The sequence below is a fragment of the Neolamprologus multifasciatus genome, chromosome 23, assembly GCF_963576455.1.
Source record: "Neolamprologus multifasciatus chromosome 23, fNeoMul1.2, whole genome shotgun sequence".
Lineage (NCBI taxonomy): Eukaryota > Metazoa > Chordata > Actinopteri > Cichliformes > Cichlidae > Neolamprologus > Neolamprologus multifasciatus.
The window spans coordinates 38,167,298-38,181,562 of record NC_140460.1 but is presented as its reverse complement, the minus strand read 5'-3'; the positions used below and the strand labels follow the sequence as shown (position 1 = coordinate 38,181,562).

Sequence of the window (14,265 nt, the reverse complement as noted above, 5' to 3'; positions counted from 1 at the left end):
GTAGAGGAGCAGCAGCTCTACTCTGAGCCCCTCCCGGATGGCTGAGCTTCTCACCCTATCTCTAAGGGAGAGGCCAGCCACCCTCCGGAGGAAGCTCATTTCCGCCGCTTGTATCCGCGATCTCGTTCTTTCGGTCATTACCCACAGCTCGTGGCCATAGGTGAGGGTAGGGATGTAGATCGACCGGTAAATTGAGATCTTCGCTTTTACACTCAGCTCCCTCTTCACCACGACGGACCAGTGCAGCGTCCGCGTCACTGCGGCCGCAGCACCAATCCGTCTGTCGATCTCCGGCTCCCTTCTCCCATCACTAGCGAACAAGATCCCAAGATACTTGAACTCCTCCACTTGGGGCAGGAACTCATCCCCGACCCGGAGTGGGCACTCCACCCTTTTCCGTCTGAGAACCATGGCCTCAGATTTGGAGGTGCTGATCCTCATTCCCGCTGCTTCACACTCGGCTGCGAACCATTCCAGTGCGAGCTGGAGGCCATCGCCCGATGAAGCCAACAGAACCACATCATCCGCAAAAAGCAAAGATGAGATTCTGAGGCCACCGAAGTTAAAGCCCTCCACCACTTGGCTGCGCCTAGAAATCCTGTCCATAAAAATTATGAACAGAATCGGTGACAAAGGGCAGCCCTGGTGGAGCCCATCACCCACTGGGCCGAGTCCGACTTATTGCCGGCAATGCGAACCAAGCTCTTGCAACAGTTGTACAGGGATCGAATGGCCTGTAGCAATGGGCCAGACACCCCATACTCCCGCAGCACCTCACACAGGACACCCCGAGGGACACGGTCGAATGCCTTCTCCAAGTCCACAAAACACATGTAGACTGGTTGGGAAACTCCCATGCACCCTCAAGTATCCTTGACAGGAATAAGAGCTGGTCCAGTGTTCCGTGGCCAGAACGAAAACCGCATTGTTCCACCTGTATCTGAGGTTCGACTAGCAGATGAACGCTCCTTTCCAGCACCCTGGCATAGACTTTCCCAGGGAGGCTGAGGAGTGTGATCCCCCAGTAGTTGGAACACACCCTCCAGTCCCCCTTCTTAAAGATGGGGACCACCACCCCGGTCTGCCAGTCCAGGCGTACTGCCCCGATCTCCACGCAACATTGTAGAGGCGTGTCAACAAGGACAGCCCTACAACGTCCAGAGCTTTCAGGAACTGGGGGCGGACCTCATCCACACCAGGGGCTCTGCCACCAGGGAGTTGTTTAACTGCCTCAGTGACCTTGCCCCCGGAAATTGGGGGGTAATCCCCTTCATCCACAGGCTCTGCTTCCTCCTCGGAAGACGTGTCAGTGGGATTAAGGAGGTCCTCGAAGTATTCCTTCCACTGCCCGACAATTTTCTCAGTCGAAGTCAGCAGCGCTCCACCAGCACTATACTTTTTCCATGGCCTCTCCGAACTCCTCCCACACCCAAGGTTTTGCTTCAGCCACTGCCTGAGCCGCATTCCGCTTGGCCTGTCGGTACCTGTCAGCTGCCTCCGAAGTCCCACAGGCTAACCAAACCCGATAGGACTCCTTTTTCAGCTTGGTGGCTCCCTTCACCTCTGGTGTCCACCATTTGGTTCGGGGATTACCACCATGACAGGCACCAACCACCTTGCGGCCAGAGCTCAATGGAGCAGCTTCAGCAATGGAGATGCTGAACATTGTCCATTCGGACTCAATGTCCCCAGTCTCCCTCGGAATGCTGTTGAAGCTCTGCCGGAGGTGTGTGTTGAAGATCTCGCGGACTGGGACCTCTTCTAGGCATTCCCAGCACACCCTCACTATGCATTTAGTTGCACTGGGTCTGTCCAGCGTCCTCCCCCGCCACCTGATCCAACTCACCACCAGGTGGTGATCAGTTGACAGCTCAGCCCCTGTCTTTACCCGAGTGTCCAGAACATATGGTCGCAGGTCTGGTGATACGATTACAAAATCGATCATCGACCTGCGGCCTAGAGCATCTTGGTGCCACGTGCACCAGGACACTCTTATGTTCGAACAAGGTGTTCATTATGGCCAAACTGTGATTTGCAGAGAAGTCCAATAACAAAACACCGCTCGGGTTCAGATCAGGGAGGCCGTTCCTCCTAATCACGCCCCTCCAGGTCTTGCTGTCGTTACCCACGTAAGCATTGAAGTCTTCCAGTAAGACAACAGGTGAAGCACCTTCCAGCACCCCACCCAGGGACTCTAAGAAGGCTGGCTACTGTGAACTGCCACTCGGCGCATAAGCGCAGATGACAGTCAGGACCCGTTCCCCGACCCTAAGACGCAGGGAACAAACCCTCTCATCCACCGGGAAGAACTCCAACGTACTGGCAGCAAGCCGAGGGGATATTAGAATACCCACCCCAGCCCGCCGCCTCTCACCAGGGGCAACTCCAGACTGAGACAGAGCCCGACTATATCTAGCTGGTACCGCTCAACCTCACGCACTAACTCCGGCTCCTTCCCCACCAAAGAGGTGACATTCCATGTCCCAATTGCCAGTCTTGGTAGCCGGGGATCAGTCCGCCAGGGCCTCCACTCCTGGCTGCCACCTGGCACACAATGCACCCGACCTATACAGCGCCTCCTGCGGGTGGTGGGCCTGCGGGAGGATGGGCCCATGTCCCCTTTTCAGGCTGTGCCCGGCCGGGCCCCATGGACTAAGGCCTGGCCACCATACGCCCGCCCTTGGGCACCCTCCCCGGGCCGGCCTCCAGGGCGGGGCCCCGTTAACCCTATCCCGGGCAGGGTAAACTGTTCCCTCGATGTTTTTCTCAAATGTGAAACTACTTGAGACAAATTAAACCTTTTATATTTGTTAAGTTTGGGGGACTTTAGGCCATACTATGTGCCTGTAACAAACACAAGTGCAGTAGTACTAAAACAGTGAATACTGGATATTTTCTAGGCATTGAATGGGACAGCACAGTGTTGGGGAGTAACGTAATACATGTACCGCCGTTACGTATTTAAAATACAAAATATGAGTAACTGTATTCCGTTACAGTTACCGTTTAAAAAGGTGGTATTTAGAATACAGTTACTTTGTTGAAATAAATGAATTACGCTGCGGTACTTTCCTGTTTCATATTGTGGTGGGTCAGGACTGTTTGGGTTTTGTCTGACAGCTATGTTCTGTTGTTCCAGGCGGCAGCGTTACGGTTGCCATGGTTACAGGGCGACTCTCTCTCTCAGCGACTGTGTGTTTCCTGGGTGAGAGAGCGACTTTTTGTTGTTGTTGTTGTGCTAAGCTAACAGGCAGAATGCTACACGCATACCTCTAAAGAATGTAGCCTCATGGGCAGTGTAGTCCCAAATCTGACTTTTTAACATAAATCTCAGGGCAAAATTACACCTTTAAACTGATTATCAGTTTTTCTTTATTTTCCCCTGAGTTATTGGTTCTGCTATTAGTTAGCCAATATGTAACATGCTAATGCTAATTAGCTAATGCTATAGTAAGTCTTGACTGCAACCAAGCAACCAACCCACCTAATCACCCAATGAAGTCACATTCTGTATTGACACAAGATGCCACTAAACATGTTTTAAAAACTTAAGCACTTATTTCCTAAATCTATCTACACAATGTTACATCTTTGTCTATGCTCTGCTGAAAGCCAGGGACGCTGCCTTCATGTCTGGTTATGCACAGAAATTCAGGAGCTAGAAGAGAACTGACTGCAGGTGAGAGAGCCAAAGCCACATACGCACGGAAGATGCACATGTGGCTTTGACGCCCGCTTTGAGGACCCTAACCCTCAGTGTGACAGCAGCTGAATTGAAGAGGACCCTCAAGAGGATTAACCCCCGAAAAGCTGCCGGCCCAGATAACATCCCCAGGCGGGTTTTGATGAACTGCGCTGATCAGCTCTCTGAGGTCCTGACAGACAGTCCCCTCATCCAGGCAGCTTTCCCCACCTGTATGATGACCGCCACCATCATCCCAGTCCCCAAGAGCTCTGCTGTGACAGGTCTAAATGACTATCGGCCAGTAGCCCTCACGCAATCGTCACAAAATGCTTTGAGAGGCTGATTATGGGCCACATCAAAGCCACCATCAGTGACCCACACCAGTACGCCTACCCAGGCGAAGAATCGATCCACAGAAGATGCCAGCTCTTCTGTGGTTCACACCACTCAGCTGGCACTGGTCTCCATTAAGAGACATTCATGTCCACACCTGAGAGAGAGAAGAGAGAAAAAAACCCTCAGCCATCTTCTGGTGGAAGGAGTCACACACAAGCACACATATCTTGGGTCGCAACAGTCAGCTACTGAAACTCTGGGTGGCATTTATCTGAGCTCTAATTTGAAGTGCTGTTAGCTTTTCATTTCTGAGGCTGATCTGGCATTTCTTTTGGTACAACCATTTTAAAATGCTAGTATAACGAAAATGAGAGAACAGTCAGATGTCACAATAAGATGACAAAATTTCTTTGTCCTCCACAAGACAGAGGAGAAAGACCACACCAACATCACTCCTCTGGTTTCCATCTGGAGACAGTGTTCACATTGCATTCTGTGGCTGCTGTCAGCAGCAGTTATGCAGTTTAAGGTAATTTTATGGTTTTAAGTTGCAATAATGCAATATGTTAAAATACTTTATTTTTAATAAATCTGATTTAATGTATACATTGTTGGGTTTAAAACACACATTTAAAGGTTCTACAAAATGTTTCCAGGGTGGAACTAACCAATCGTCAACCCTAAACAACCAGTCTGTAGTTTAGGGTTGACGATATTTTCAGTTACACGCTACATTTGGTAAAGGGCAGCATGCTTTCCTTTCTCAGTTGGTGGTAGAGATTTGTAGACACATGCAGTTGTCATGAATCACTGTGTGGCAGGCAGGAGTTGGACCCAAGATGCAGGCACTCAGACTCGAGGGATGAACTCAAAAAACTCAGCTTTATTTGCTGACAGGGGAAAAGCATACACAACTAAACTAAACTGGGAAAATATAAACTCACACTTTGCAGAGCGGCGCACACAAGGAAACACACCGCTTGAGGGACGACGCGACACTGACTCAGAGAAACACAGGGTTTAAATAAACTGGGAAGTAACGAGGGGGATGAGACACAGAAGGAGGGCACAGCTGGGAGAAATCAGAACTGATGAGACAAGGAAGCAAAGCAGGACACATTCACATAAGACACAGACCTTCAAAGTAAAACAGGAAGTATAACACAGAGACGCAAACTTGACACGGTGGACTCTAAGAACCAAAATACACAGAGGGAAATACTAAGCTTGGAACACAAGAAACTAGACTCGAGGGAGTAACAAAAGACCAACCATGAGAACATAATTCACAATACAGAGTGACAGAAAACAAGAAGCTCAAACATGCAAAGACACAGACGTACACAGAACAGAGGGGGCATAGAGAAACATGAAGGGCAAGGGATCAAAACTAGAAACCATAGAATAAATCACACAAGTACAAAATACAAGAATCACAAAGAACTAAAAACGCTGGGTCAGGAGACCCAGGATCCTGACAGCAGTGAAGTTTTCCAGCTGTGGTTAAAGAGTGTGCACTGCAAGATGTGTTTTGATTAACCCCTTCAAGTTAATGCAGCATGCAATTTGTATTTTATATGTTGTTAGAAAAGTAAGATGTTTATTTGTGACACAACTGTTGCGTTTATGTTAGTCACGTGTAATATGTCAACATTTGTAAAGGTCCCAGATTTTAAGCCAACAGACCCCCTATTGATCCGCTACCTAATCACACGAGCCAAGGTGTGAAAATGGGTGTGGGTCACCATCAGCCAAGGTTTCAAGTGAACCCAAAGTGAAACCCAGCCCGACCCTATCATGTGATTTATTTAGGTCAAAAGGCCCAGGATGGTGAGCGTTAAGGTGTCTGGGAAGGGATCTCAAAACTGTATTATAGATGGCAGACAGTTGGTGTCGTAAGCCACCGCCTCTGTTCAAAGATGGTCGTTCACAGTAGACACTCTTCTTTCAAACCATCTGTCTTCTCTGTCCAAAATGTGAACATTGGCATCGTCGAAAGAGTGACCATTGTCCTTAAGATGCAGAAGATGCAGATGTAATTACAGTTCAGAAAACAAGAAATCAACTCAACAGATCAGAGTCACCACCACCAAAATCAGCACACCTCCATTTACCCTCCATCTGTGCATGTGTATCTGTATAGCTTTTTAATTTTCTTAGCAAAATTAGGATTCACTGTGTTAATGCACTGATTCACAGAGGACAGCCTTACAATGATTTATTTAAGTTACACAGCAGACAACAGGTCACATGCATATATCTGTCATTCTTCCTGCAGTTAACATTTTTGATTATACAGTAAAGAACAAAAAGTAGATGCATTGATTTTCCAGGAAGGTTATTTGGATTTAATTTGCAAAAGAAAATAAGTTAAAGAAAACAAGAACAAGACAAAAATTCAGTAGGATTAAAAGAAGCAAAACGACAAAAAAAAAAGAAAAAAGCTGAGGGCCAGGACCCTTTAATGAGTTCAAGTGTACTGCAGAAGCTTCACAGTAGGAGGCTTTTTATTTGGATTATTCAGAAATCATGAAATTAATTTTTTGTGTGACTTTTTTGTATAACATTTTCCTTTTCTTTCCCCCTCACATACTGATTATAGGTCAGGATCATTCTGGTCATTCAGGTAGTCCTCTCCATAGTCAATGATCTTTTTCAGTACACTCAGTATCAGTGAATCCACGTTGTTATTTGTCTCAATCTCTGTGTGGTAGTTCTTCATGAGGAAGATGCAGTTCAGTGGAATACCCAGGTTCACGCTCACTGCTTCCATCTAAGTTTAAACAAAATTACATTTAAAAAACTGTATTGTTGCACTAGTGACATAATTATAAATTACTTCTTGAATTATTTATACTGATTCCAGCTGAGGTTTCTGTACAAATATACTGAAATGTACAGCTGAATTAGAGATGTTATATTCATGTGTAAACTGTCTACATATGGATGAAAGTTACTTCCTGGAACATACCTGCTTATTCAAGTACTTGCTCTTGTAGACGTTCTTTATGTCTTTTTTGACTTCAGGACAGGCTTCATCAATTTTAGTCATGATAGCTATTTGTGGGATCCCTGCCAATACAGAAACCAATGCAATCAATTACATAATTTCTTAGGGATTAATAAAGTATGTTGATTAATTCTTATCTCATGTTTTTCAGGTATTTGAAATTGTACATCATATGAACGACAACTGCTCTCACCTTTGTCACGAGCTGCTGATCTGACATCTTTCATCTTCCTGACAGTTTCATCATTCATTATGCTCACTGTGTCAGCAGGAATGACTGAAACCAGAATGTGGACTTTGTCATCTAAAGTGGGAAAACTGTTGTAGCTGGAATTTGTTTCAGGCAACGGAGATGTGGGATTGAACTGGAAAAAAGCAAAGTCACTGAAACCTTTTTGTATGCACAGCACTGTGTACAAGCATCTGAATGAAGATTTCATACCCTATAATCTTCGTTTACATGTCCTCTAATGGCAAGTTTGATGTCTTCCACATGAACTCCTTTGTCACTGGACTGAAGGCCCATGTCATTGAAGACAAAAGGGTAAAACGTTCCTGGCTCCCCTTTCTGAATTGTATATGTCCTGAACTGTAAATAAAAAAATGTAGTGTTGTTACATTAGTTCAGGATACTAAAGACCCTAAAAAGTTTACCAAATAATTTACACTCTAGTTGTACCTACTATCTTACTTTTTCTAGTTCAGTGTCTATATGGCAGTTACCACTGCAGTGTGCTCATGTAGTGCTAGAAAATCTGTTTTTTTCATGTAATCCTCTAACAGCAAATGCCATAAGAATAGATACAGTAGCTTGCAAAAGTATTCGCCCCCCTTGAACTTTCCTTGAACACTTTGCAGTTATTTATTTGTAAATTATTGTATTATTTGTAAAAAATGTTTGGATTCATGTATGATTTTCGTTCCACTTCTCACGTGTACACCACTTTGTGTTGGTCTTTCACGTGGAATTCCAATAAAATTGATTCATGATTGTGGCTGTAATGTGACAAAATGTGAGAGGCCCTGGGGACCGAATACTTTTGCAAGCCACTGTACATCCTCATACATACTGCAATGGTGAAGCTGTCACCAGAGGTTGCTGCTGCCAAAGCTCGAGTTGCAATTTTGCCTCTTAAAACACTGTCGACTGAGTTGATGAAGCTGGACTTTCCAGCACCTGGTGGCCCATAAAGCAGAATTCTGAGATGCTGGACATCTTTGTGAGGCTTGTAATCTCTGACAAGCTGCAGGTCTCGCTCTCTTTCACTGTTCATAAAGAAAATTACAACAGGATTTAGTGTGCACTTACAGTTCAACATTATACAACAGTAATATAAACAAACACAAAATAACACAATAAACAAACAAAACACTTGAGAGCTGTACTACCAAGCCAGACTGACACACTCAGGTTTGCATTGGCTCGCTTGATGATACCTAAAAAACGAGTCGCAGAAAATTTGCACCATGATGGTGGTTATTATTGATAACTCAGGCTTTCTGCCTCAGTGTGCGAAGTTACATAAATGAGGCATTTGATGTTTCATGTAACTCACTGGTCTGATTGTAAGAGGCGGAAGAGGAAAATGTGATGCTGATTTCTAAAGATTATAATAAGTGTAACAGCAAGAGACATAGCAGAAAATGATTAATTTTTTGAATTCCTAATTTAATACATTTATTTTAGCAGTCAGTGCACACTCAGCACTGTGATTCATTGCCAACAGAACAGCTGCACATTGGAGGTCTGAAACTCTCTACTGATACATTTATACATTATATAATCTGGTCTGACATTTACATCTAATAACAAGCATGTGTAAAAAAACACGAGTCACATCAAAGTTCTAGAACACAAAAAAAGAACCACGCCCATAATACTCACGTCCATGGTATGTTCCTTTCTTCTTTCTGTAAAACTGTAACATGAACATGTTAATTGTGTGAATCACAACACAACGGAATTTTTAAAAATTAATCACGTGATGATTTAATCTTAATATTTAAACAATTTTGTATTATATTTTAAATATCTTACGAGGAGATAAAGGTGGAGGTGGAGGGGGAGGTGGAGTACCTGCAATTAAAATATGACAATGTAGCAACATTTTTGCAACATTTTTCCATATTCAGTGTTACTTATATAATTTACTTATTTCATTTTCTTATGTCAAATTACCATTGTTACCATTTTTCACGTTTAGATCAAAAGTACATGATGGTATCTTTTCCATTATAAAATCACATTGCAAACATCTATGACTAATCCAGATCAAGATAACACGAGAATCGAGGATTTTCTTATTTTAGCAGCTTTGATTTACACACCTCAAAAAGTTGGTAGGTAGGTAGATAGGTAGGTAGATAGATAGATATAATTTTATTTCGAACATGCAAATATAATTGAAATAACAGCAGAAAAAAACAAAAAGAAAACCCAAAACTTAAATATCATCAAGCTATTTGGTAAGTTAAGTCAAGCAAGTTTTATCTGTATAGATCATAGGTGTCAAACTCTGGCCTGCGGGCCAAATTTGGCCCGCAGCCTAATTACATTTGGCCCGCGAAGCCATACCGAATTACTATTAGCCTACTTGGACAGAGCCTACTGGTATTAAACAGCTAATATATATATTGTTTAGTATTAAGCTTTGCTTGTTCCATATTCAGTTTTTCAGCAAAACGTGTTTGAGTCCATAAGAAAAGATTCATTCTTATATCTAGAGGAAGATTTTTTTTTTCAATAAATATTAACGTTAGCCCGCGACCTTGTTCCAGTTTTGAATTTTGGCCCACTGTGTATTTGAGTTTGACACCCCTGGTATAGAGCAATAATATATGAAAAAGCCCAAAGAGCTTAACATGCATGAAAACATACTGGGAGTAAATGAAAAAAAAGAAAACAAACAAACAAACAAAAAAACTCAAAATTTATGAACTTATCAAAGCAGAGCTACAAACAAACAAATATTTAAGCCATAAAAATGTTACCCAAAAAAAATCTGCTTACCCCGAATAGATTCTATAAGTTTCCTAATGAAGCTCATGTTTTTTGCACTGACTACCTGTGAATAAAACAGGTAGTTGATTAAATGCCAGTTGCATTTAATAATTGTTTTTCTTACAGTAGTGAAATGATAACACAATGTTAGCATACCTGAGTATCCAATTGTGATGGAAAGATAGTGGTTCTCTGGTGTTGCCTTCACTGATGTAGTCTGAGTATGACTTTGTTTTATATAAGCATGCTTTCAGTTTTATTTGAGTCATGTGACTTCTGTGAATTCCCTCCTCACTTGTCCACACTAGTCCGTTATAGCTTCTTTGTTTGTATGTGTCATACACACGTATTTCTTAGAATGGAGTTATTGATTCAGTATGTGGTAATTAATGACTAATGCTAATAATTACCACAGTGTACACAATACCTGGTTCTAAATGTAAGTTTTTAACCTTTGGTTGTGGAAGAAAAAAAGTATCAAAGCATCAGCTTTTTCTGGATCAGAGTTTGCATATCAGCCACTCAATCAGTTTGCTCTACATGTATTCTACAGTATCTCCATGTATTCCAAGTTCTGAACTCAAAGTAAGTATAACTTAAAATAATCCAAACGTCCAATTTACAAATAAAAAAATTGCAGAAATAAAATGTGAAGCTAAATTAACTCACATTTAAAAAAAAGGCCAGAGCAAAATGACAGACCAGCAATCATTGTTTTTCCTACAATACTGACACATTAGAAAAAAAGTGGTTCTCTTCCATTTCCTCCACTGACATAGACCAAGTTTGTTTTATATAAGCATGCTTTCAGTTTTATTTGGGTCACTTTGATGAATTCCCTCCTCTCTTGTCCACACTAGTCTAGACCACATAAAAAAAAGGCCACAGCAAAATGACAGACCAGCCAGGTCAACATCATCAGACGTAAATCCAGGGCCAGATTTGGACAAGTTTTCCACAGCGTCACCTCCACCCTACTCTGACCGTGAAAACCAAGCTTCAAGAGCAACCAATCTATCCCAGGCTACACTAAAAATTGCTGGAGCAATTGCATCATCTCTTTCTCCTCAAATCACCAGATTGGGAAAAGAGTTTAACCTAAGAATGAGTAAGCACTAAAAACTGCAAAAATAAATTCAATTGAAAAAAGAAAATGTCCTGTTAGTTTTTTGCCAGGATATTTTGTGTTTTGTTTTTTTACGGACTTTCACAGACTTTTCCAAAACTAGTAAAACAGAAAATTCTACAGATTGACAGTAAATCATCTGCACTATTTACTGACATTTCCTTCAAAGCCTCATTTTAAAAGTACAGATAGTTTCTTTCTCCCTTTTCAGGGAGTTATTAGGATTTCCTGATAATAACGAATTCCAGTAGTCCAGACTAGAAGCAATAAATGCATGAACTAGTTTTTCAGCGTCACCCTGAGACAGGATTTAATTTTAGATATCCTGGTCAAAAATGACTCCAAGATTTCTCACAGTGTTGCTGGAGGCCAAGGTAATGCCATCCAGAGTACTCAACTGATTAGATACCATATTTCAAACATTTTTGGGGTCAAGTACAATAACATCAATTTTCTGGGCCGGTTATAGACAGGCATGAGGGGGCAGACAGAAATGTAAAGATGGCACATGGAGGCAATGAAGGCGGGAAAGGGGTGGTGTGCTCGATAACAGTATCTCACAAAAGTGAAATTTCTCACATACTCGATACTCGATATCAGATATATTAAAACCCAACAATAACACTTCTCAGTATTGCCAATATTAACAAAATTAAAAAGGGTTAGGCCGAGTTATAAAAAAACTCAGTTCACCAAGTCCTGAAAAAACAAACAAACAGAAAAATAGAATAAAAAAATAAAATAAAATACAGAATAAAATAAAATATCCATCTAGATCTTTAAAACCAAGAACATAAAATTTATCTTAACTGGATGGCCTAGTTCACAAATAAATTTGCAAAATAAAGTAAGAATAAAATAAGACCTCTCAATATAGCCAATATTTACAGGGTTGGCAATTAAAAAAAAAAACACAGTTCACCATGTTTTCCTACAACTGTCAAACTATTTTGTAGAATACAACAGATTTTTGCAGCTGAACAGCTCTACTGTCATTTCTCCTCAATCCACTCTACAACAACAGTCTCCTGTTTCCCTTTCCAAAAACTCTTACAAATTCATCCAAAGTTATTCATTATGGACTTCTTATGGACCAAGATCACTAAATTCCTCTTTCTTTTATGTAACATGGACCTATGACAAAGTTGAGAAGGAACTCTCACATGATGCTGAAGACACACCAATCACCAGGGTTGTTACACACAAGTTATGCAACTCAGGAAAAGCTTCTTGTACTCATGTAGGACTTTACACACAGTGGACAGGTCTGTTTCCTTTGCACATTGTTTGAGCAGCATCTGTTTTGCCACAAGAACTTCATTTTTCAGATTTACAACAACTGCTACAGTACCAGCCATCACAGCCAGAGGGTGCAACAGGGTGGGGTCTAGAAATGTGCTAGATTTGGGTGCAAGACTAGATATGGCTCTCATCAGGTCATTATTCTTATGGTAAAATCTAGTTTACAGTTCTGAAATGGCCCCAGTCGAGGATGATGAGCAGGGATCTTTTCAGAGACTTATGGGGAGAAATGGTAGGGTTACCAGAGTCTGTATGGCCCAAGAATGAGAGCACAACACTTTGATCCAGGTGTTTGCTCACTGTTTTCCTTCTCTTTGTTGGATGTGACTCATCCTCATCAGGAGAAGACACTCCCCAGCAGTCATCCTCACGGAAAAACCTCATGTTTTTTCTAGGAGTCAGGTGCTGCACTAACAGCCTCAGAAACATTGCACAGACCAACTGACTGAGAGGTCATATTTTTTCCTGACCTCTCCAGCCACTGTTTGGATAATTTCATTTCGGATGTCCTTATCCAAAATTGTGTATTTTGCTTTTTTTTTTGGATAACCTTAGTAATGCTTGCCAGCTCCTCATCCTTCTCTAAGGTATATTCCATCACTTTTAGAAAAATACCTTAAGCAATGTCATTATCATTAACCCCTGCATCATATCTCAAGGGTTCTGCAGTCCCACAGAGCCCCGACTCATTTACACAGAGAAACGTTATAGCACTACCAATACTCTTGACATAGAGATGTTTTTTTTCAGGTTATAGTTTACCAACAAACATTGAATCCAAAGCAGCCCCTGTGGCCTCTCTGCTTTTATGCTCAGTCCAGATGGTTGAAGCATGCACATTGTTGTGGCTGGACACATGACTCAGCAGCCCCTTGTCTCAATCAAGTGCTGCTTTCCAGTTGTTAAAACCAGTTAAGGTAAAAACTAAATCCCTCTCATTAACAGTGCTGCCTTATTTCCGACAGTCAAAACAGAAGCATGCGTCCCACACAACAGAGTACTCTCTCAGAGTACCAGGCAGTATTGAATGATCTTAATGTTGTACTACCAAATACACGCTTGTATTTGGTAGTACAAATGTCACAGCATGCCGAAACAGACTGTATGAATAGTGAATAGTGGACCCAGTATGCAGACACGAAGGAACAAAACTTGAATTAGCAAAAAGCAAGCTGTTTAATGTGGCTGATGGAGAAATACAGAGTAACGCATAAGGTAAACAAAGACGAGAAAAAACAACAAAACAAACCCTAAACATGAAACTTGGCGTGGATACAAAGATACTTTGCACATGGAGCCATGATGCAAAAGACAACAGAAAACCTGACACTGAACAAAGGAGGACAGAAGACTTCAGTACACAGAAAGACAATGAGAGGACGGGGAACAGGTGGGAACACAGCTGGGACAAACTAGGCAAGGGGCGGCTGCAGCGAGGGGCCTGGGCTGGCACCACCTGATCGTGTGCCTAATTGTGCATGTAGGCATGTAGGAGTGGTGATTTTGGTGGTGGTGATTGTGATCTGCTAATTTCTTCTTTCTAGAACTGTAATTAAATCTGTTCAGTAATTAATTTATTGTATTAATAAAACAGACATAACATTGCTAATGTTAGCAATTTATGGTATTTCAAGTTCTTTCTAACTCCAATGTGTTCAGCTAAATACATTCACAACAAATAATCAGATTACATACAGCTCATCATTTTGATGTTTAAGGTGTGCTTCAAATTCACATTTATTTTATAAATTATCCTCAATGACGCTTTAGCCCTGCAATCAGCTTGTGACCTGTCCAGGCTGTAC

The 14,265-nt window shown here is 42.0% G+C and overlaps 1 protein-coding gene across 2 annotated transcripts; it reads right to left on the bottom strand.

Moving 5' to 3' along the window:
- Positions 1 to 6,554: 6,554 nt before the first annotated feature.
- On the bottom strand, positions 6,555 to 10,401 carry LOC146492149 (interferon-induced protein 44-like). Of its 2 annotated transcripts, XM_085151143.1 has the most exons (9): positions 10,189 to 10,401; positions 10,042 to 10,096; positions 9,070 to 9,108; positions 8,917 to 8,950; positions 8,102 to 8,297; positions 7,474 to 7,620; positions 7,225 to 7,396; positions 6,993 to 7,093; positions 6,555 to 6,794 (listed from the first exon to the last, which is right to left on the bottom strand). In XM_085151143.1, exons 2-9 carry the CDS (start codon positions 10,076 to 10,078, stop codon positions 6,618 to 6,620), a joined length of 903 nt encoding a protein of 300 aa, XP_085007269.1. In that variant the 5' UTR covers positions 10,079 to 10,096; positions 10,189 to 10,401; the 3' UTR covers positions 6,555 to 6,617. The 2 variants fall into 2 exon arrangements, with proteins under 2 accessions (XP_085007269.1, XP_085007268.1); XM_085151142.1 differs by having other exon boundaries at positions 10,042 to 10,401.
- Between the last annotated feature and the right edge of the window lie 3,864 nt (positions 10,402 to 14,265).

What these genes read in the sequence shown, in the direction of transcription:
- LOC146492149 (XM_085151142.1), bottom strand. Translation starts at nt 10,186, where the DNA reads ATGCTAACATTGTGTTATCATTTCACTACTGTAAGAAAAACAATTATT. An exon ending in ATGTAAACGAAGATTATAGG is followed by an intron (nt 7,397 to 7,473) that starts GTATGAAATCTT and finishes GCTTTTTTCCAG; the next exon opens with TTCAATCCCACATCTCCGTT. An exon ending in ATCAGCAGCTCGTGACAAAG is followed by an intron (nt 7,094 to 7,224) that starts GTGAGAGCAGTT and finishes CTGTATTGGCAG; the next exon opens with GGATCCCACAAATAGCTATC.